A 23,576-nucleotide genomic window follows, 5' to 3' on the forward strand; every position below is an offset into this window, starting at 1 on the left:
CCTTGAAGGTGAAAGATTTCAAAGCTACTATTATTTCTTACTTTATTTTAATAGATCATAATAGTCCTTGACCTGAACTGTTTACATTGTAACAATGAGTTTCTTACAGGAACAGAGCAAGGCGATGCCAGTTGTCATAATAAACAATGAACTTGTTGCCTGCCAGCCCATAATCACCAGTTCTTAGTTAGAGAAGTGAAAGATTATGAAGACAGCTGAATAATGAAGTACTTTTTAATGATGCACCTGTTTAATGCTAGGAAAATGGCAATATTGTGGAATTCCTTTTTAAGGTTGTTATGAAAACAATATGTTAGCAGTCTAATAGAAGAAATGCAGTGAACTTGGCAGATAGGATTCAATTCAACAAAAAATTAAGCACATTTGAATTCCCGTAATTCAGTGGGAGATTTTAATCCAATTGATAGTATGTTGAAATCAATGGGAATTAAAAGTGCTTTCATTTGTTTGAATCATGCCCTTGGTTTTTAATGTCTTCCCTTATTTTGGCTCCTGACAGGAGGAGGAGGAGAGAAAGATGGATATTTATGTCTAGCTCTGCTGCCCTTATTTGGGAATTCTCTGTGGATTAAAGTTCTATTACAGGGGTTTATTTAAGAGTCAAATACATTTGTGCAGTACTGGTGATCCTTAAAATATGCAGGCATGTGCCTTGTGTTTATTACAAGTTCATAGTTTGTTAAAAGTTGTTCATACTTTTAGCACATCTCTTGAGAAATATAACTCATTGTACATGTCACAACCAGTTTTGTCATATATATTTGCACCTTCAGGTGCTTTAAATATCTCCTGATACTGTCCCCATGACAGCAGGAAATAGTACAATCCAACAAACAAGTTGTTAAAATTAATCAATCATGCTGTTTTCTGTGAAAGACAGATCTAAAAATATAATGCAAGATTAGTATTCTGGATCTCTCAATCTTGTGGGCAGGGGGCGGGGCAGGAATCGATATGTCCAATTCTAACAAAAGGTTTTTTTTGAATGAACTGCTTCTGTGGGAATTTTCTAGAAGCATTTGTGTGTTGGAGAATGCTACATTGTAAGAAGCCGCCTTAAACCATTAATCTGGATATGTTTGACTCGGTGACTTACAAGCAATTCAATAATTTTTGAGATGGAAGGAAAATGAGATAGAAACTTTTTCTGATAAAAAGTTTATTTGGAATGCAGGTTATGTGCAAAAGTCAGTGGTCAACATTGTTACCATAGTATTGGAAATAAGATGTTTGTGTTCTGTGCCTACAAGTTTTAAAAAACTGGTTCGTTCTTCAGTCAGCTAGTGAAAAGCAATCTATTTGGGCCCACATCATACCTGCATAGTACACTATGCACGACGGTACGTTATAGTATACTCTCTGGGAAGGTGAGAAGAATCTACCAGGAAACAAAATTATTTTTCTGCAGCTGCAGGGCATAAAACAAAGTGACATGTTACTGAGAGGCATACATCACTTTTAATGCCAGTTTTTGGAAATGGCAGGCAGGGAGAGTGCCTTTGTGCTCAAGTTCTGCTTGCAGGCCTCTTATGGGCATCTGGTTGGCCGCTGCGAGATCAGGGATTCTGGACTAGGAAGAGCCATTGGTCAGATCCAACAGGGCTATTCTTTTTATGTTCAGTTCTAGACCAACATTGTAAAATGTCCTGTTTTCTGAGTATTTTATTCTTGCTGGCGTCCCAGCTTGTTCAGGATCCATCTGTCATTTCGAGCCTTGGACAAATTTGTTAGCATTTCCCCAAAACATTCCTTAGTTCCCTATAGTGTACTATCTCCCGTTTATTGTTGATATAGTGGTGATCTACCTACAGATTTCACTTCCCTCTGGGAATAAATGGTAAACCATACATGGATTCCAAAGTACTCCTTCACTTGTTGCCTTTTCCCTTTGAATAAAAGGAAGATAACAAAGATAACCTATAACAAAGAATAATATCTTAAAATTGAATAGGCTAGTTCCTCATTAAGAATTTTTATTTTAGTACTGTTTCCAAATTACTATATGAATGATTATGAAACATGGGGTTTTTACATATGTTTTTGGAGTTGCTTGTGATCTAGATGGAGAAAGTTGAGCACTTATAAAGCAGATACCGTATATATTGTAGTTTGGACTGTGGAAATGAGATGCATTTTGTCTCCAGATGTTATTCCAGGATCTTTAGTCAAAGGGAGGAAGTGTTCTCTTGCTCCCTGCCACCCAGCAGACTAAGAGGTAATGATAGCAAATATTGTTATAATATTAAGAGGAACTGATTGATTGCCACAGTTAAGTTCCCATTATCTTGGGAACAGGCGAAGTCCCAGCAGACTGGAGGAGGGCAAATGTTATCCCTATATTCAAAAAGGGGAAAAGGGAGGACCCAAACAATTACCGCCCAGTCAGCCTGACATCAATACCAGGAAAGATTCTAGAGCAGATCATTAAGCAAACAGTCTGTGAGCACCTAGAAAGGGACACTTTGATCACTAAAAGTCAGCATGGGTTTCTGAAAAATAGGTCATGTCAGACTAATCTGATCTCATTTTTTGACAGAGTCACAAGCCTGGTAGATGAAAGGAACGCTGTGGATGTAGCATATCTTGATTTCAGCAAGGCCTTTCACAAGGTGCCCCATGATATTCTTGTAAAGAAGCTAGTAAAATGTGGGCTAGACAATGCTACCATTCAATGGATTTGTAACTGGCTGACTGACCAAACCCAAAGCGTGCTCATCAATGGCTCCTCTTCATCCTGGAGAGAAGTGACTAGTGGGGTGCCACAGGGTTCTGTCTTGGGCCCAGTCTTATTCAACATCTTTATAAACGACTTGGATGGTGGGCTTGAGGGCATCCTGATCATGTTTGCAGATGACACCAAATTGGGAGGGGTGGCTAATACCCCAGAGGACAGGATCACACTTCAAAATGATCTTAACAGATTAGAGAACTGGGCCAAAGCAAACAAGATGAATTTTAACAGGGAGAAATGTAAAGTACTACACTTGGGGGGGGGGGGGAAAATGAAAGGCACAAATACAGGACAGATACAGGATGGGTGACACCTGGCTTGAGAGCAGTACATGTGAAAAGGATCTAGTAGTCTTGGTAGACCACAATCTTGACATGAGTCAACAGTGTGATGTAGCAGCTAAAAAAGCCAATGCAATTCTGGGCTGCATCAATAGGAGTATAGCATCTAGATCAAGGGAAGTAATAGTACCACTGTATTCTGCTCTGGTCAGACCTCACCTGGAGTACTGTGTCCAGTTCTGGGCACCACAGTTCAAGAAGGATACAGTACTGACAAGCTGGAATGGGTCCAGAGGAGGGCAACCAAAATGGTCAAAGGCCTGGAAACAATGCCTTATGAGGAACGGCTTAGGGAGCTGGGCATGTTTAGCCTGGAGAAGAGAAGGTTAAGGGGTGATATGATAGCCATGTTCAAATATATTAAAGCCATGTTCAAATTTATTAAAGGATGCCATATACGGTAGAGGAGAAAGGTTGTTTTCTGCTGCTCCAGAGAAGCGGACACGGAGCAATGGATTCAAACTACAAGAAAGAAGATTCCACCTAAACATTAGGAAGAACTTCCTGACAGTAAGAGCTGTTCAACAGTGGAATTTGCTGCCAAGGAGTGTGGTGGAGTCTCCTTCTTTGGAGGTCTTTAAGCAGAGGCTTGACAGCCATCTGTCAGGAATGCTTTGATGGCGTTTCCTGCTTGGCAGGGGGTTGGACTGGATGGCCCTTGTGGTCTCTTCCAACTCTATGATTCTATGATCTTATGTATAAACTTCAAGAAATTAGCGGTTTAGCAACTGTTTTTACTTGATTATGTGTTTTAGTAAAGAATGAAAGATACCCCACTCTCCCAAGTTGTCTGCAGCAAGAGCTATTGTTATGACCACACATTTCTTCTGCTTCTGGTCTGCAATTATGAGGGATCAGCTAGTGGTCATAGGCCTAGATTAGCTATCATCTCTACAGTAGGCTATTGGTAAATATTGTTCTTACAGGAGTCTTCTCTCCCAGGATGTAGAAAATCTTGCAAGATTTAGGATAAATTGCTTCTAGAGTCAATACAAATGTATCTAACAAACAGGATTGTTAATGTCCAGGCTCCCACCCTCAGACGAAAGATGCTTGGCTAAGCAAATCCCAAAAACTTTATTGATAACATCAGCACACAGTATTACCACCAAGTACAGGATATGCAGTGCAACAGTTCTTAAGCAAAGTTCTAAGCATAGGCATTGTCCCAACACTTGACATGCCCCTCCTGCTCTGCTTTTAAAGAGCAAGGCCTGTCTTTTACCAGTTTAGGGCCACAGCTAGATTACCAGCCCATCTGAACAGAGATTTCCTGACCTCAGTTATCCATGCTCTGATAATCTTCAGGTTAAAGGTAAAGGTAAAGGGACCCCTGACCATTAGGTCCAGTCGTGACCGACTCTGGGGTTGTGCGCTCATCTCGCATTATTGGCTGAGGGAGCCGGCGTATAGCTTCCAGGTCATGTGGCCAGCATGACAAAGCCGCTTCTGGCAAACCAGAGCAGCACATGGAAACGCCGTTTACCTTCCCGCTGTAGCGGTTCCTATTTATCTACTTGCATTTTGACATGCTTTCGAACTGCTAGGTTGGCAGGAGCTGGGACCAAGCAACGGGAGCTCACCCCGTCACAGGGATTCGAACCGCCGACCTTCTGATCAGGAAGCCCTAGGCTCAGTGGTTTAACCACAGCGCCACCTGGGTTAGACTACAGTAATGTTCTAAACCTGGAGCTACTTTTGAATACTGTTTGGAAACTACAGTTTGTTCATAAAAAAGCTGTTACATTATTAACGGGGACTGGGGATTATGATTGCATTATGCTTTGCTATTCTGAATGCACTGACTCCCACTTTATTATTCTTTTAGCACCAGGAAAAGTCATTTTCCTGAGCTTTTAAGTGGCACTTTTAATTATGATGCTTTTATAATGTTATGGCTTTTAGCTTATTTTAACTTTCAGGGGTTTTTATCAACTGTTCTGGGATTATAGCTGAATGGTGATATATCTATATATCTATATCTATGAATGAACCATTTGTCAGCTCCAGTGATTTCAACAGGAGAGTTCAACGTGTTTTTCAGTGTAGATATAAGGTACTTAACTTTGGTAGCATTGTGGCATGTGTTTAGAAACCCCGTTTTTAGTAATGTGACACTAGTAAAACTCAAAATAGAAATAATCTACTTAACCAATAAACTGCACCTGAGTGATCTTTATCTCTTGGCTTGGAAATGAAAAGGATTAGTCTAAGTTCAAATGTTCTCTGTTGTGGTCTACGCAAGAGTATGTACGCACTAACCTTTTCTCTTTGCTTTTTCTGTGGTCCAATTTGGTTTATGGCTATGTGTTATGGTTTTGTGGTTAGATCTGGTATAGCAGGGACATCAGATGCTGCTGTGTTTATGTTGTGCATTCAGTTTAATGACCAGATCTTCAGGATTGTCTCAGTGCCTGAAGCTAATGTGTGCATATTGGGAGCAGAAGTACATATCATGCAATGTTGCTTTTGTTTCACTGTACTATTTCAGCTAAGATGGGAGATTTAGTGCTCGACTGTTTCTTTCTCATATATATCTCTTGAGCATGGAGAACAAAATCATAGTCAGAAGATATCTTCTACTTCATCTGCCGTGTGCAGAGAAAAGCATTTGCCTACTGTAGCTTGAAATAACTGAATCCAGACATTGAGGCTCTATATTTGAGGGAAAGAGGCTATGCTATGCTATGAGGTTGGGATCTTCACCCTTTGATAAGCAATGCCGTCTTCCTTACAATTTAGGCAAGGGGTAGTGAGTTCCACTAGTCAACAGTGTAGTGAGTTCCACTAGTCAACAGTGTCCCTGGAAAAATGAAAAGCAGCAGTAGCCTGGGCACCTAGTGGTTGGAATAAAGTCATTCATGATGAAGACAATGAAGACAATTCTGCTACAGATATCGTCCACCCCCATTTATGTGTTACTAAAACTATATAGAACATCTTTCCTCTTCATTTTCATGTACCGGTATAGGTGGCAAGTTTCACATCCTACAGTAGCATAATTAATGGTTTCTGTTGTGCTTTGCATGAAATTATTTATAGATTCTTGTGCTCTATTTTTAGTGAGCTGGCTCCATCTAAATAAGCTCTATCACTCACAGTTCAGTTATTTGTCTTGCAGAAAGAAAGACAGATTACTCTAGCTTTCTTTCTAGGAGCAACTTGATCCTACTTTTACTACTGGGGAAGCCAGGCACTATTCAGTGAAATACTGTAGCATGGTGAAATTTGCCCAGAAGTTCCAGCAGAAGTTTGTTTCTCCTTTCCTTATTCTCAAACATTATGAGATTATCCCAGATCCTTTCTGCATTGCCCCCAATCTTGGAATTTTGCTGTGTGTGTACATTGCAGTGGGTTAGACTAGATTAGTCTTAGGGTCACTTCAAACTCTTTGATTCTATTATTCTGTTTAATGCAGAGCCGGGTTCTCTCTTGCTCTTAAAAGGACTACCAAAAAAGTAAGAAAAGCAACCATACTGCCCGCAAGCACCTTGTGTAGATAAGGTAGTGTTGACATTTACCAGTGAACATAACTATTTTAATTAGTAAGCATTAAAGTGTACTGAAGTCCCTAGGTGCTCATATTCCCATTTTCTTTAAAAACACACACACAGAGAGAGATGGTTTTCATGCATACCACAGCTCTGAGGAATATGTTTGCTTTGGGATATTGTAAGATGTATATCTTACAAATCCTTGCAAAATGATATTTGTAAGCACACTAGCAGCATAAACATCTCTTACAGTAAAGGCTGTGCTGCTGTTGGCATCCTAACTCTTAAGTGACATAACTAACCTAGATAAACCTCTGGTGCATCAAAGACTTGCAGTTTAGCTTTCACCCCACCCGCTTCCCCTCAGGGATTGCATTTGAAAAGAGGGAAGGAGAAGGGAAGAGAAGTCTGTACAGAATTCTGTACAGCAGTCATAACTCTGTTTTATATTGCAGCATTTTCTCACACACTATTGAAACAATGGTGCCAAATTAAAGGTCTTTGAGCCCAGTGATATTGGTGGAAGAATTAACTAGCATTTAATGATACTCTAAGGGTCCTAACTTTAGCTGAATTGTGCCCCCCCTGCCTCCCAGCTCTACCCATTCTTGCTAAGTTTCCTCTTTCGGTTGTGTGGCTTATACACAGGGGCGTCTTGTTTTTGTTTTTTCCAAACCATAACTGACTTCTAACCATGGTTGCACATTTCAGATGTTAAGAATAGTTTAAAAGTAAGTTGTGGCTACAATAAATTTTGTTTCCCTTTAAGGAGCAACATAATTGTGCCCATGGTACCCCCCTGGCTGAAAGCTGTTGACAAATATCATGACTGTGTCATTGGTTGTTCTGTGGCGATTCGGTCAGGTTTTTCAGACCACCTCCTATGGTAGACTTAGGGGCTGCATATCCATTTGTGGATTACCTTATTAGACATTAATGTGTTCCTCAATGAATCTCAGTGATCATCAGTTCTTCATTGTAAAAGCAACCATATTGTAGTTATTAAAATTAAAATACATTATGTTTAGGGAGGCTTTTAATGTTTAATTGTTTTATTTCATTTTTCTGTTGTAAGCTGCCCAGAGTGTCTGGGGAAACCCAGCCAGATGGGCAAGGTATAAATAAATTATTATTATTATTATTATTATTATGTGTTCTACCTTGCTCCCGAAACATAACTTGGGACTGAAGTCTCAATAATTTCAAGAGAATTTATTTCTGTGTAAAGCCACATGTTTGTCTGAGGGGTGTATGTGTTTAAAATGTGCATTAGAAGAAGTCTGGGGCCAACATGCCTCTCTGTTCCATGTGTGTCTGACTCAACACATCCCTAAAAAAATGGTTTAGGGTTTGGGAGGAAGCTACTGTAACATGCACCCTTCCCCTTACCCCTCATCCTGAGTACTAGCTATGTATAACTGCTGCTAGACCTTGTTAAAGTAATTCTAGCTATTCTAAATTGGCTTCCTCTATTTATTTCAGTAGAAAGGAAACATTGTTTTGTTAAGTAGCAAAAGTGTAAGGAGAGAGTTGGCTATTACTGTTTGCAATACAAAATGTAAACATTGCTTGTTTTGTGTCTTATTGTATTCCAGACCAGTCTTTCCATATGGGGATGGGGAAGCCTTGGCATCGTGCTTTTTCTAATAACATTTGGACCATTCGCTATATTTTACTTTGCATTTTATATTCTCTGCTTCGTGGGTGGGTAAGTATGCTATTTTGTATGTGTTTGATGTATGTAAAGAAAGTGTACTTAAAATGATGCAGTGAAATTAGAACTATTTTGATAAATAGGTTCCCTTTAAGAAGGATCAAACAAAAAGAGATTATAGTCAGCAAGACAAGTTACTTAAATAGGTGCCCAGCTTCTTGGCGTCTGCAAAGACGGAACATTGATAAAGAACCTTGTTGTTACTATTATTCATCTGTTTGGCAGTATTATTCATCCTTTCTGCTTCTTTTCAAGATAATCAAGCATATTTAAGTAAATTACTTCACTGTACCTGTGCCTTTTTTGATAGCACATTGTTACACCCCTTATGAGATAAAATTCAACCAGACATTGACTATATGGAGGCCTCAATTGAAGAGTTCAGTCAAGGACAAATTAACTATCATGAAAATGTAGAGTCCATATTCACCCAAGGCTTACTTCAAGTCAGGTTAAAGTGAAATCATTTAAATGCATAAATGATTTCTCTGTTGTATTTTCATCTATTCCTATAAACCCATTTCTTTCAAATTAGGGCTTATCTACACTTCCATTCCTTCCAGGCACAGTCCGCACTTAAAAGCTCTGTGTCCAAGCGCCCTTTTTGTTGTTGTTGTTGCTGCTCCAGAGCTTTGTCTGTAAAATCCCATCTTTAAATTCAGTCGGAGCAAATGTCAATCTGCTGAAAACCCGAATTGATGTTTGTTTCAATTGAGCTCTAAAGAGCAGGTTTTCACAGGGAAAGCTCCCGGGGGGGCGTGGGGGGGGCGTGGACTGCTTCAGAGCTGTTAAGCACAGAGGTGTGCCTGGAAAGTGAGGAGAAAAAGGTAAGTATGAATAACTTACCATTAGTTAATACCATATTGTATTAACTTTTGCTATGGATGAATTGGTAAATTCACAAGAATGAAGCTAATTCAAAGATGTTAAGCAGGATTTGTGTTCCAAAAATATGTTTGTTTAATACAAATGTTTTTGCAATATTTAAACAACATTCAGTTAGCACTGAGTAGGTGGAGGCTTGGGGAACAAATTTTGGCTATTTTTTATTTAGAATGTTAGTAGATTATCTCACTGTTTGACACTTACAATATAGTTTCATTCTTCTAGGGGCTTTGTGGTAACACTCTTGTTTGGGAAAAACAACTCAGAGACGTACCTTGAACGGTGTGAACACTCCTATCTTCCTCCAACATCGTTTGGTATTACTAAGGTAAGAAAAAAATACTGGCATTATTTTTCACAATTTATTCTCCGCAAGTCAAACTTTATTGTGCTCATGCCACATTTCCTTTTCAAGTTAACAACAAAAGAAAAGGTATTTTAGGCAATTTAAAGAACAAACCCTCCCAACTTTGGTATTAAACAACTTCTGCTGATGGTTGATATATCAGTTTTGGTTAGACTAAAAATGAAGTCATAAATAAAGTAAGAATCGTGAAGTACTTTATAAACAGAATAACAGGATGATGTGTGTGAAATCCCAAATGGCTTTTTTTCTCATGTGATTTCGCTCTGAAACTTCTACATGATGATACATGAAATGCGTGATAGCATTTCTGTCGGGGTAGATCAGGTTTGGGACTGTGGGGCATGTGGAGAGGATTTTAGTGCTTTATTTCATTCTGGTCTAATCCAGATTGGAGAGCGGTAGAGCTGCTATTTTTTTAAGCAACGAACAAACCCAGATACATTAAATACAGGATTGCATTTTGCATATCACTTAGTTTAGCTTTCTCTTTTTTTCTAATATTGTATTTTATGTATATTTTCTGCAAATTAGCCCCAAAGTGGTTTTTGCTGTCTGTCCTGGCAGGATCACCATTCTGGACCTTTCATCTTTTATAAATTGATACATCTGCTTCTTCAGCTGACTTAATTGGACTTTCATAGTCTTAGACTGAAAAGCAAAGTAAAGCTTGTGTTTGTAGTACATGAGGGAAGCTTGCCGCCTTTGGTTTAGATTCTAAGTTGCTAAAATAGACAAGGTATGAACAACGAAGCTCTCTTTAGTGGATTAACTAGAAGCTGTTGCCTAAAACTTAATCTTGAATGTTGGGTCCTCCTCCTGTAGTTTGATTAAATATGCTTGGATATATATCTATTCTTGTGCCTGTCTGACTGTATTGATGAAAACTATACTATATTAATGCACTGTTTAACATTGGACCTGCTACAAGCTCTGTAGTCTCAGTGGATTTTGATCGTGGCTATCCTTAACAGCACTTCCATGTGGTTTTTAAATATGATATTCTCACAAAGGGTTGCTGACAGACAAAGCAGAAGTACAAAATCCAGTAGGTGTGTCCTTTGCTGAATCCTTTTTGCATTGTAAACCATAAGCATGTGTCAGAATCTTTTTTTTAATGAATTGACTAATTCTGTCCATTCTCTCCCAAAGTGCATAGAAGAAATGAAACAGGAAAGCAAGCCTATTAAGATTGATAGGAGGTTGACTGGAGCCTATATAATTGATGAACCTTTGCAACAGGTAAGTTTTGAAAAATAATTGCATTGTAAATCAGACTATAGCCATGATATTCTGTGACATTTGTTATAGTAAGATTTTTTTGTGGGCTGCTAAAATAGGAGAACTTTCAAGATAGTATATATTGAGTACACATATAGTCCTATTCCTTGTCTCCTTGTGGCTCAAATAATGAGCATACTGGGCTGTATCACATTTTTTAAAAATATGGTATGTCTCTGACCAGTTTACACTTCACATTCTTTCTGGTGATAGATCAGGTAGAAATGTCCTAAATGTGGTTAGCCCCTTTTGAAGCGGCTCGGACTTTCTGACTGTTATCCCAAGGAACTGAATAACTTATTAGTGTTTTTGTTGGATCACATCTGCCTCTCATATTTATTGACACATGTTTTGAAGTTGTAGATAGCCAATACAAACGTTTTCCCCATAAGTACATGAGTATAATCTGAAGGTGACTAAAGCTAAGCAGGTCTGTGTCTGGCTAGTCCCTGCCACAGTACCACATGGAGCCCAAGGTGGCATGCATGATGGAATAAAAGTGGGTTAAAAATGTAAGAAAATAAACTGGCTAAATAATACCTTGTCCAGATTGTTTTTGCATTCCTTGTGGGTCCACTCCAAAAGGTGGGTCCACTCTAAAAGAGCTGGTTTACATGTAATGCTAAACTATGGTCTGAAGCAGTTGTTAGTTGCTAAACAAGCCAACTATAAAATATATATGGTTTATATCCAGCCATTCTACATGCTTAGATTATGCTCTGAATTATCACCAGGTAGACTTTGGTTGTTCTGGTTGAAGTGGAGGGTGGGGGGAAGGGGCAGACAATGATTATTGTTTGACTTGCGGTCTTTGCCTCAGGCATGGTTAATGTATGTAACCAGAAACAGAGAGCACAGAACTAGCACAGAACTGCAGAAGCATCAAGCAAGATCTAGAATTGAATTGTGATTTCCTGCTCTTGCTTGCTGCCTGGCTTTTAGAACTGGAAAAATTAAAGTCTTTCTGACGCTGTATGATATTTACATTAAATTTAATGCAAATTCATACTGCGAAAGGACATGTGCTGCACCCTTGAGGAAATGCACTTGTGGATGTAAAGGAGGACATAAATATTTAATAAATGGTTCCCCACCCCCTCCAAAAAGAGTCAAATGCTCTATGAATTTTGAGCAGAACTCTTTATCAGGGCTAAAATATATGTCAACCATTCTAATCAATTATAAAATGCAGTGATAGGAGCAGGCATTAATTTTTAATTTGCATACTCCCTACTCTGCTTATCCCTTCTCTGTTTATGAGGGGAGGGGATTAGAAGCTTCCATTCCTTCCCCCCCCCCCAGAAAATCACAGTTTGCTCTTTAATCCAAACTCAACAAACTATGGTTAAAGAAAACTAGGATCCCAGACCAAGCTAAACAATCATTTACTGCAAACAGATATGGAGATTTCTAATTTCTAATTTCTACTTTAAGAGAAGGAAAAAGGACATGTACGCAAGGCTTGCCATGGGTCATACTCGAAACGCAAAATAGCTTTGCTGGTTTTTTCAAGGTCTTTCAAAGCTTGCAAGCAGCATGAGGGAAAATACTTTTGTACTTTTTGTGCTTGTTACCTAATGGGAAACTTCTTTGTAGTGTGTGTGTGTGTGGGGGGGGTTGTTTGTATGTTTTTATAGGGGAGTGGTAAATTTGCCTTAGCACTGGATGGATTTCATGACCTGGTGTCTTTGAGTCATTGACATCATTCCTAGACAAATACTGAGATTAGTTTGGATATCTGGAGATTTAAAGCGCAATTTACTGTTTGCTGTTTTGTCTTAACATTTCAAGCTTTGATCCTTCCCTCCTCCCCCTGTATTATTCTCTACTGTTGCAAAATACATAAGGCGTTTAAGCTCTCATTAACAACAACAAGCTTTTATATATTGTTGTTGTTAATGAGAGCATAACCCCTTTATGTAAGTGCTTAATTCCAAGATTTGTGGAATTAAAATGAAAAGCAAAGTAAGCCTTGTGATATTTGTAAGATTTGGAAAACACTATTGATGGCAGTTTTACATCACAGGTACCTGTGGCCACAGTTCACTGTAGGTTTGGGGAAAGGAATTGTGAAGTATGCCATGTTAAAAAATGCTCTGACTGCTACCTTAGTCAGAAAAAGCTTTCCAATATTGTCATGTAACAGAGATGTGGAATAAACTAGGCATTTAGGGATTGGACTTGTTCCTTCTCTCTCCTGCACAATCATTCCTTCTCCCTTGATGTACTCTACCAAGAGTCGCTGAATAAATGCAACTGTAACCAACCTGATTTTAAGTAAATCAAGATAATGGCAAAAAACCTCACTCGATAAGCCTAATTAAGCTCTGAGCCTTTATTTAAGCAAGTGGCTATGATCCAGAACACGAAAGGTAAAGTACTCTTGAGCCAACGTGTTCAGTGACCAGCAGCAGGAGAGCTCTGCAGTGTGCTTGTGATCATGAGCACACCCAGAATTGCGATTCATTTTAGTGTTCTGAATTTCTCACATTCTGAATGACAATTGTGTCGCACAATAATGGTTTCATTTGCATGTTGTGATGAACCACGGTTGATAAGTTATTGTAATGACACTTAAGATGGGGCTTTTGGTTCTATCTGCTTGTTCATGAAGCATCAAGGATAGTTTGCTCCTAACAAACTATGGTCAGCAACCCAAGAACAAACCTTGGCTACAGATTGTGGTTTGCTAGGAGCAAAGCAAAGATATAATGCTAAGCCAAGAATCATAGTTTGTTTTCTCCAAGCAAGCAGGGAGGAGGGAAACACCACAAAGTTTGAACTTTGGTTTACTGTGTTGTGTGAACCAGGCCAGTACAGTATCACAACTTTAGCCCTTATAAGCATTATTTGTTTAACAAAATTTTCAGATAATGTAGAAACAATTACACACATGAATGTTTTAATATTTTATTTATCTAATTTGATATAATTTTAGGTTATCCAGTTTTCCTTGCGTGACTATGTCCAGTATTGGTATTACACACTAAGTGACGATGAATCCTTTCTTCTTGAAATCAGGCAAGCTCTCCAAAATGCACTAATTCAGTTTTCTTCTAGGTAAGAATTACTTTTGTTTTTCAAACAAATCTTGAAAACTTTCCCTAAAATTATCCCAGTAGCTTACAAAAGTAGATTAAAAATGGTTCATAATGCTTCCTTGCAATATATCAGCAAGTTGCATGCAATAAAAACAGACAAAAGGTTGCACACATATATCATGTTTTGTGAGTTTGTGTTACAGATGCTTGCTGTTAAGGACAACTTGGCTTTTTTAAAGAGGGGAATATTTCATAGGTTCCGACCTAGAATCATAGAATTGTAGAATAGGAGGGGACCACAAGGGTTGTCTAATCTAACCCTCTGCAGTGCAGGAATATTTTATCGAACATGGGGCTTGAACTCAAAACCCTGAGATTAAGAGTTTCATGCTCTACTAACTGTGCTATCCCTGGATGTATACAAGTAATTGACATTTCATATGATGATCAACAACCGTTGGAAACTTGCTTATATCAAATGGTAGGAGAAACTTATGAACTTATTTTGTCGTTTCAGTTTACTGATCAAAGAAACCACTTTTTCATCTCATAATGAGAAATTATTTAAGTGCCAATAAGGTGTTGTGTAATTGTGAAATTCAACCAAATATTATCATCTTTATACTGTGAAATATGAACCTTCATATCCTGGAAGTTGTCAACATTTCTCACTTCTGCTCACTGAAATCTAATAAGTGGTTTCACTGCTTGTTCTCACAAGCAGGAAGAAGTTGGACATCTTTTTCCAGCTCATATTTTCAGCATTTATTAAAAATGTAAAGATAGGTTGCAGCCACAGTGGGTTAGTTGTACTTAGTTCTCATTGAAATAAATGTGAATAATTTGTTATGATTTGAATCCTTTTGATTTCAGTGGGAGCAAAGTGTAACTAGATTAATCTGCTTCTAACCCAATATGTACAGATGCTGATTAGCCATTTCAAACTTACTTGATCTCCCTTTAGGCATTAAATGCAAGTTTCTTTAGGTTGGGGTCTTTATTTAGATCCAGTACATCTTCAGATACTTTATTTCACAGAACTGTACACATTTTATTGTGTTACACAAAACAGTTTTAACATCATAACCTTCAGTTGTTAAATGGTTAGATTGTTCACCAGGTGTTACTAATATTTACAGATCGTAATGCCATACATTTTGGATTGGTTTTGTTTTGTTTTGTCTCTCTGGAATAGGGATGCTTCCAGAAAAAAAAATATTGGGCCAGTTTGTCATGGGATAGGACAAAATTCCATTCCATCCTGTTTCTGCATGGGTTTTCAAAGACAAAACTAAATTTCCTTTAAAATCCAGAAGTTTATGACATAAAAATTTGAAAAGAATGTGAGGTGATCCAAGAGCTGCATCTCTGTCATATTTTGATGTATTTAAAAAGTAATTCCAGATGCTTAAGAGTTGTTTGATTATATGTGAGATTTCTGCCACCACATGCATTGAAATGAACCCAGCAGGTCTGAGAGTGATGGGTCTGGTTGACATGCTTTTGCCCTTAAAGGAATTTTAATGTACATTTTACATATTTATGAGTAATTGGACATCCCCTTAGTTTTAGGGGCAATTGAGTGTAAAATGCATGAAATGTATGCAAGGTTTCCCTGAGAGTAACATCACACCATCAAGACCCGGTGACGTTTGCCAGTTTTATTTCTACACATGTGATGGCTGGAGACCAGCACACTTTGTAGTGCCTCTTAGGTGGCTGAATTAACTCACAAAAGAAACAGATAGGCAAAGTTCAGACTACCTTACATACAAATCTGTAAGAGAATGGGAATACAGCAAAGCACAGTTTTGGAGCAAGCCCTTGCTCTGATCTCTGCATTCATCCTCCTGGCCAATTTGATCAAAGGTGTCTACTTTAGGACCACAGCTTTCTAGATTCCTTCCTCCCCCATCCATGTGCTTGAGAGGTCTTGAACAGCATTTTTATGTAAGGTTGCCACCTACTGTTGTATTCTATTATGTGCAACCTAAGTACTGAAAAAAAAGTTATTACTGAATTCAATTTTTGTAACCAACCACATGCTAATAGTACTCATTATAATTCCTCTCTCCTAAAACAGTTCACTGTAAAACAAAACAAAACAAAACAAAAAACCCTCTCCAAACAAACTTTAAGCTACTAGGGAGTAAAGACACTTTTGAGCACAATGTAGTTTATTGTTGAAAAACGTGTTTAAAATTGCACTGTCTGTCTGCACTGTCTATGTAGTATTATGTCTATGTAGTCTGTGACATTATGTCTATGTAGTATTTCTTTATTTTGAAAGGACAAAAGAAGTAGATTGGCAGCCTTATTTTACCACCCGGCTCGTAGATGACTTTACCACTCATCTAAGAGTATTCAGAAAAGCTCAGCAAAGGATAACAGAGAAAGAGGATCAGATTACGGGTAATGCCTACAACTTTCATATGTTGTGTTAAAATTTGTAATTTATTGAGTTGTGTAAAAGGTAGCCTACAGCTATTTCTCAATGCATTCAGCTGCTGTTATCTTACAGATAAGAGCTTAGTGTGTGCATTATCTTCTTTTACAGTGGTTTTAATTGCCACAAGTGCCTTAGTTTGGCATTAAATATGTATCTACTAGTAATAAATAAATATCAGGTTTAAACATTATGGGTTCCGTTGTTTGACACAAGAGTGCAAGTTGTCTCCACTCATATTCCTCCTGATTTCTTATTCTCCTGCTCCCCAGGAAGGGTTTTTCAGGGAGGCAAAGGGAACAGGGAGCACAGTATTGTATGCCAGCCCTCTTTTGTCTTGACAGAAGTCATTGGGCAAGATGGATGCTCCTCCGCAGTAGAAGCTTTCTTTTCTCTGTCTAGAGATAAATGTATTCTGACTGGTAGCTTGAACAAGTCTGCTTGAAAAGTCAGGTCAGGTGATTCACTGGTTTTTGGATGCGATAGATTTGGTCTTCTGGTGATTTTCCCAATTGAAAGAACTAAGTACTTAAACTGGAAACTTGTGGTATCAGAAATACAAATTACAGTACAGCCTGAACTCTAATGGTTGAGAGAGCAGTTGCTTCCTGTCACACAGACTTCCATTTTCAAGGAAAGCAGTTGTGGTGATTATTCTTTGTATATGCTACCAAACACAAGGACCAGAGTTCCTGCTGTGGCTATTTCCTGGCTTGGAACTCTTGGCTTCTGTTTTGACTGTAGTGGAAGTGCACACAATGTAGTCACTGAACTGAGCTTTAAGATTTTCCACATTATGAAATACATATCTTGTCACACATGAGAAATGAAAATTAAATTGCTAAGCAAAATTATATTTAAATAGTTCAGAAGTTTTCATAGAGGTTCATTTGGAAAAAGAATCTCAGTGAAGCTGATGTGCTCAAATTTTCCAATTCTATTTAGATGGGGCAGAAGACCTTGTAAATACTTTTTTTGAAGTTGAAGTTGAAACGGAAAAGAGAGTTTGTCGTGATCTCGTCTGCACATCTCCCAAAGATGAAGAAGGTTTTTTCCCCTTGCTTTCTTCAGTTATGTTGTGACTAAATCAGAGCAGCAACTAGTCTCCTAGAAATAAACTGAGATTTCTAAGTGGATCATTGTTAATCCCTCGTATTCAATTAAGTGTACTTTTGCTACATAGTTTTGACATTGAATTTTGTTATTAATTAGTAGTAGGAATAATATATTTGTAACAGAAAAATAAGATGCCTTTCTATTAGTTTAGAAGTGAGACTTGTGGCTGAACATTATATATTGCAACCTAATATTGTATTCCTAGAAAATTGTTATCAATAAGTGATTTTTCTGGATTATTGCCATACAAAATCTGGTGATGGCATTTATTGTAGTATATAATGATTTCTATTACTGCTTAAAATACTTGAAAGGAATATGTTTAACACAATATTAGAATTTGTTATCCACTGTTTTCTTTTATATCTTGTACCTTTAGGATTCCTAAGGGATCTGTGTGAAGTTTTACTGTATTTATTGCTACCTCCTGGAGACTTCCAGAACAAGATCATGAGATATTTTGTCAGGGTAAATTTAGTTTCCTACCCTACTCCAGGAGTGTCCAATACTCCTTAGCCTAGGAACTGCATGATGTTTATATAATCAGGAACCATAAGGTTTTTATATCTAGATTTGTCTGGTAATTAAAGCTTTTGCAATTCTCTGTTTAATTTCCGTTAATCTGTTTTTAAGGTATAAATGACTTAGGTTGCTACCCTGTATCTACTTACCGCACTTCTGAGAAGGCCAATATAGTCTTGCTCTGTTAAGTATGAATGTGGTGTGTGCAACAATTAAAAATGAAATGGCATGATTAAAAAGACCGTTAAAATGAAATGGCATGATTCAGTCCACCACTGGGTACCCAAGCAAAGAAGGTTCCCACAACTAAAGCCCAGTTTTCTCCTTGCCACCACTACCACCAGATAGGTATACTCACCACTTGTATATGCTCATGTTCACTCGCTTTGTGTTTGCTATTAAGGGGTGGCCAACCTGCCATGGCCAAGGGGAGGCTAGATCAAGTTATTACTACTTATGTTGTCTTCCTGTATGTATTCTAATATACATACAAGGGCAGGAAGGGCCTTTGGAAATATGGGTGGAGCTGCTGTACTCATGGTGAGCTGGATCACGCCCGTTATACAAAGGGTGCATCATACAGTATTGTACCTTTTGGAGGAGCAAAAGAAAGAGGATATTTTAAGAGAGAAATAACTTCTAATTCAAACAGTCAGTTAACTCTAAATATAGAAGAGTGAAGAAAAGGCAAGTCTGAAAATAGTACTGAAAAAAGCTTTAACAGAATATTCATTTGCCCAGTAGACTGTGGAAACCTTCCTTGGGCACTAAATGAACCATCATAATTTAAACAATGTTAAAATATTAACAATGCAACATGTATATGGTATTCATAGTCATTAGTTATATTAAACCTATGTTAAAAAGTAAGCAAATTAATAAAATTAATCCTTAATCTTAAAATTAATTACATGTGCATTCAGCAAACCACATAAGAGCTGTTGTATGGTAATCTTTTTAAATTAATATAATCCTTGATCAAAATAAGTTCCATTGAATTAAATGTTTCTTAACTTCTGAATAGACATGTATAGAATTGCACTATTTTAATTTATTTACATATATAGAGCAATTTACAATTATAACATTGGCTTTGCACTGGGTAACTATAGTCTTAATGAAAAACAAGTGCATAAGAAATGGCTGAGCTTAATTTGTTTTATGTTTAGTACAGGTGAAGGGCTACCTTTACTAAGACACACTTTGCATTCTTTGAATTATGGTTTGTCATTTCGTTTCCCCTGAGGAAGGTTGCTGCTGAAATGCATTTGGCAATTTATTGTTTTATTATAGAGTTCCTTACACTTCTCAGTACTATTTTCAACCTTGCCTCTTTATTCTTTTCCTGCTCCCTCATGTTTGAATACAGATCAGAAAGGAATTCCATCTTTAACTTACATATTTAATTATGTTTTGACTTGAAGATGGAGCTGGAATTGTGGTGGCAAGCCTTTCAAGATGCCTAAGTCCTAGAGTTCTTGCTTGTCAGTCACATCATAAATTGGGGGAGGAAGGAATTTATATTGGTTGGTAGATTGCACTGGAGAATCAGTCAGAAGGCTCTGCAAATATCGGTTTATTTGAGAACCTTTCTCCCTGTGCTATAGAGGGAGGTCACATCTTCTATTGTATCCCATTAAGTACAAAGCAGAACTTGCTAATAAGACTAGGATTCTCCAGCCCTGCAGAGTTGCCAGCTATGACAATTAAACCCATATCTCCTGTTTGAGCAGCTCAGCTACTTCTTACCCCTGACAGGACATTTGTAAGATTACATTGCTAAACATGAGCCCTTTTGTGATTGCAATAAGGCAGAGAACAAGGCTGTGCCTGTTGTCCCGTCACCACCAGCAATGCTTCCTCTTCTCCCTTCCCCATCTATGTATTGAGATGTCTGCAATAGAAAAGCCTGCTGAAAACATGTAGGCACTCCATGTGATCGTTGAGCATTCCAGATCATGATGAGCTTCTGCATGTCTTCAGCAGAATTCCCCTTCCTTTACTAATATTTGGATAGTGGAGCGGTTGCGAAGGTGGGTGGGTTGCTGCTGGGCTGCTGGAGTTGGGATGAAACTGACACAGCCCTGTTCTCTCTCTCTCTCTCTCTCTCTCTCTCTCTCTCTCTGTGTGTGTGTGTGTGTGTGTGTGTCTTTCTGTCTCTCCGTGCCCTCTGCCCCCATTATTATGATTGCATGGAGTAAAAGGAGCTTGGCCTTACTGGCATTCTCTGAATCAAGGGAAGGCGAGCCTGCTCTATTTGAGTGCTTTTATGTCAGTTTGAGTTTGGATATAAACACAGTGGAACCTCGGAAGCCAAACACCTTTGAACTTGAACGTTTCAGCTCCCGAACGATAGAAAACTGAAAGTGATTGTTCCAGTTTTCAAACAATTTATGGAAGCTGAATGTCCGGTGCGGCTTCCGATTGGCTGTAGGACACTCCTTCAGCCAATCGGAAGCTGCACCTTGGTTTTCAAACTGTTCCGGGAGTCTAATGGTCTTCTGGAATGGATTAAATTTGAAAACCAAGGTACAACTCGAATCTGCCTCTTTGAAGCTGACAAGGCTTCGAAAAGTGGCTTTCTGGAATATTTTTTCTAGAAAAAGTTGATAGAGAATTTTATTTCTTGTTTAATTTTCTTTTTATTTGACTTGTTTTGTGTTAGTTTTTGTTTTAGTTGAGGTCTGGTCAATTTATTGTTCCTTATTTTTCAGGAAATCCTTGCTCGAGGAATTCTTCTTCCATTAATAAATCAGCTCAGTGATCCTGATTATATTAATCAGTATTTCATATGGATGGTAAGCTTTTTACGCTTGAACAGTATCTTTAGAATGTTTGTCTATGCACATAGGGCTGGTTTACATATCACTTCAAACCACAGTTAAGCTAAACTAGGAATTAAAGCTGCATGCAAAGCTTGATGATGATACACCCACTTTGCTTCTCCTCCATTCCTGGCACACTGCAAGGAGCTAAGCAACGGTTGGCCTTGGTGCTTGCATCCGACCCCCGGCTTATAGTCTGTCCCCCCCCCCCAAACACCCCTAAACTTACAATTAGGGTTTGCTGTTAGTTTACCTCACATGGTTTGTCTGGGGAAGACAAACCACATGCCTGGGTTTGGACGTAACACTAATCTCAACCATGACATAGGTATTAGCAGAGTGGCAGCAGCTGCAATCTTTGCTCAATACACCATCCTACTGTGTGTTCACCTGCAAAACATAGTTAAGCATAACTGGTTAGAAGTGAGATGGGACCCAAGCCATTAAGTTCTCATTTTTTAATACACTTAAATAACAACATATATATTGTAGAAGTTGACAGTGTAATCATTAAAAAAACCCACCCAGTGCTGTTTATCTCTTGTAATCTCTTCCTAATTCCTTGAAGCAGCATTAGTAGGAGTAGAACATAGTTTGAAATCAGGAGAATTGTTCAATGTTAATAACAGGAGAATGAAGCTTGGGTTATGAAGGTTATTGCTTAGAAGGTGCAATGATTTAACGAACACCCAGTTGAGGGGAACTTAAAAAGGAAGGTTGGACTGTAATGCATTGAAAGGAACTATGTCTTGATACATCAGTCTAGTCAGCTTGAGAAACAGTAGATTAACATGTATTATCTTTTTCCATGTTCATTAGATTCGTGATTCAATTTGCAACTATGAGGCCTTTATGAACATTATTAAAGTAAGTGACAAAGTAGGGGAGTTGGAAGCAGTAAGGGATAAAGCAGCAGAAGAACTACAGTATCTTCGATCTTTAGATACAGCTGGAGATGGTTAGTATTTAAATTACATTTGCAAATTAAAGCATCAGTAACACACTACTTGGTTTAAATATGTAAAGGACTGAGAATTCTTAGTTTGAGAGCTGATGCATGGAGGGAAAACCATATTTGCATGTGTGTTTTCATAAAATGTAATTCCCCTCTCCCCTTTTGAATGGCTAGGGAAACTGATCTAAATAGGGTGACTTTTGATAACTTTTGTTCTTTTAAGAGGTGTACTGGATTAGAAGGCACAGAAAAGGAATGCAAAAGCACCTTTTTTGTTAATTCTTACCATGCTAGAAATGATGAGGACACTTTGGTAGCATTTGTTTACCTAGCTTGTTTTCTATGCAACAACCTATCAGTAGGCTACTTGTATTACCATGGGGTAACTAGGGTTGCTGGTGATCTGCAGAAAGCTATACATTAAGTTCATAGATGAACAGGTTTTTGAACCATACTGACTCAGTTCCAAGACTCCATTTTTAAATGGACCACAGAAGATAGATAGTGGCTTTCCTAATCGGAGGCATGATATGGAATTTTAGAATAATGGTTTTCCAAGTCTGGAACTTTTGTGTATCTAGAAGCTATATCTGTTCATTCTTGCCCACCTCTGGCTCTCATTAATTCTGCATTGTAGAGCTACATTTCTAGTGCTAGACTGACAGATTGTCTCATTTAAAATTGGTTACTTAAGCAGTTCAGGAAAGAGGATTGAGAAGGGGCTATTATGAATATACAAATGACCTTTGGTTTAAATTGGATTGTGCCTGGTTCAAGGACTTAATATGTTTATCATTCTTGTGTAAAATGTATTATTGCAGATAGGTTTTTAGTTCTTAGTGACTTAAAAGTTTATCCAGAAAATTTGCAAATCTCACCTATATACTTTTAGTATTTCAGAATAGTGGCCATTATTGGTAATGGTGCATATACATTGTTTTCCAAAACAGTCACGTATTTCTGCAATGTGTATTCTGTATATTTACTTATTTTGGCCAGCTTATTCTACTTCTACTTAGCATTGAACAGGGAAAGGGGCTAGGCAAGGGACTAGCCCCAAAACATGAATTAGAAATCCTGTTCATTCTAGACCTGGCTTGTGAGATTTCATAAGGCATAGACTGTAGGCATGAAAGTGCATATTTGCATACGTAAGGGCTACATGTAAAAATACAACCAGGATGGAGTAATTCTGTACCTCAGTAGAAAATATTGTGCAATCATGGTTGTCACAGCATCAGATGATACATGCAACCTTAATTGTGGGGCTGAGTACCTGAGTCAAGATATAAGTGCAAATAAAGTTACAGAACTGCATTTGTATCCTAAACTATAGTTTTTAAAAACCAAATGAAGAGTTTTTAATATTCATTTAATTTTTGTGCCATTTGTTTTAAAATGTTTATGATATCACTTTCTAAAAATATTTCTAAAAGCTGGCAAATGGAATCCAAAGGCAAGAGTGGCTTGATGTTACATCTCTCACTTTGCATTGTTAGTATTTATTTAAGTTAGTGAAACCAATGACAATTTCATTGGCTTTAAAAATAATAATCAATATATTCCTCCATTTGTGAAACCACTGCTTCAGTGTCTCTTGGTCATCTTGTTTCTGTGCAGACAGCTTTAAGCAATACTTATATTGTAATACCCCGAATACTTCCCGTCTTTTTGAGTCTTACTTCTTAGTGTGTTTGTTTTCAGATATCAACACTATAAAAAATCAGATAAATAGCTTATTGTTTGTGAAGAAAGTATGCGATTCAAGAATACTGAGGCTGCAGTCAGGAAAAGTAAGTGTGCTTTCTCTGTTAGAATGTGTTAAAATCAACCCAAGTAT

At 37.9% G+C, this 23,576-nt stretch overlaps 1 protein-coding gene across 4 annotated transcripts in view; it reads left to right on the forward strand.

Annotated features, from left to right (window-relative positions):
* Window positions 1-23,576, forward strand: part of SNX13 (sorting nexin 13) — a 59,995-nt gene that overhangs the window by 13,021 nt on the left and 23,398 nt on the right. For all 4 annotated transcript variants that reach the window (XM_035128904.2, XM_060280737.1, XM_060280735.1 and 1 more), the window contains exons 2-11: window positions 8,183-8,295; window positions 9,412-9,514; window positions 10,703-10,792; window positions 13,770-13,891; window positions 16,163-16,284; window positions 17,264-17,365; window positions 17,814-17,902; window positions 20,671-20,754; window positions 21,601-21,739; window positions 23,441-23,529. In XM_035128904.2, the coding sequence (XP_034984795.1) occupies window positions 8,183-8,295; window positions 9,412-9,514; window positions 10,703-10,792; window positions 13,770-13,891; window positions 16,163-16,284; window positions 17,264-17,365; window positions 17,814-17,902; window positions 20,671-20,754; window positions 21,601-21,739; window positions 23,441-23,529 (1,053 nt within the window). The remainder of the gene's footprint in view (window positions 1-8,182; window positions 8,296-9,411; window positions 9,515-10,702; window positions 10,793-13,769; window positions 13,892-16,162; window positions 16,285-17,263; window positions 17,366-17,813; window positions 17,903-20,670; window positions 20,755-21,600; window positions 21,740-23,440; window positions 23,530-23,576) is intronic.

This window comes from Zootoca vivipara, chromosome 12 (genome assembly GCF_963506605.1).
Source record: "Zootoca vivipara chromosome 12, rZooViv1.1, whole genome shotgun sequence".
NCBI lineage: Eukaryota > Metazoa > Chordata > Lepidosauria > Squamata > Lacertidae > Zootoca > Zootoca vivipara.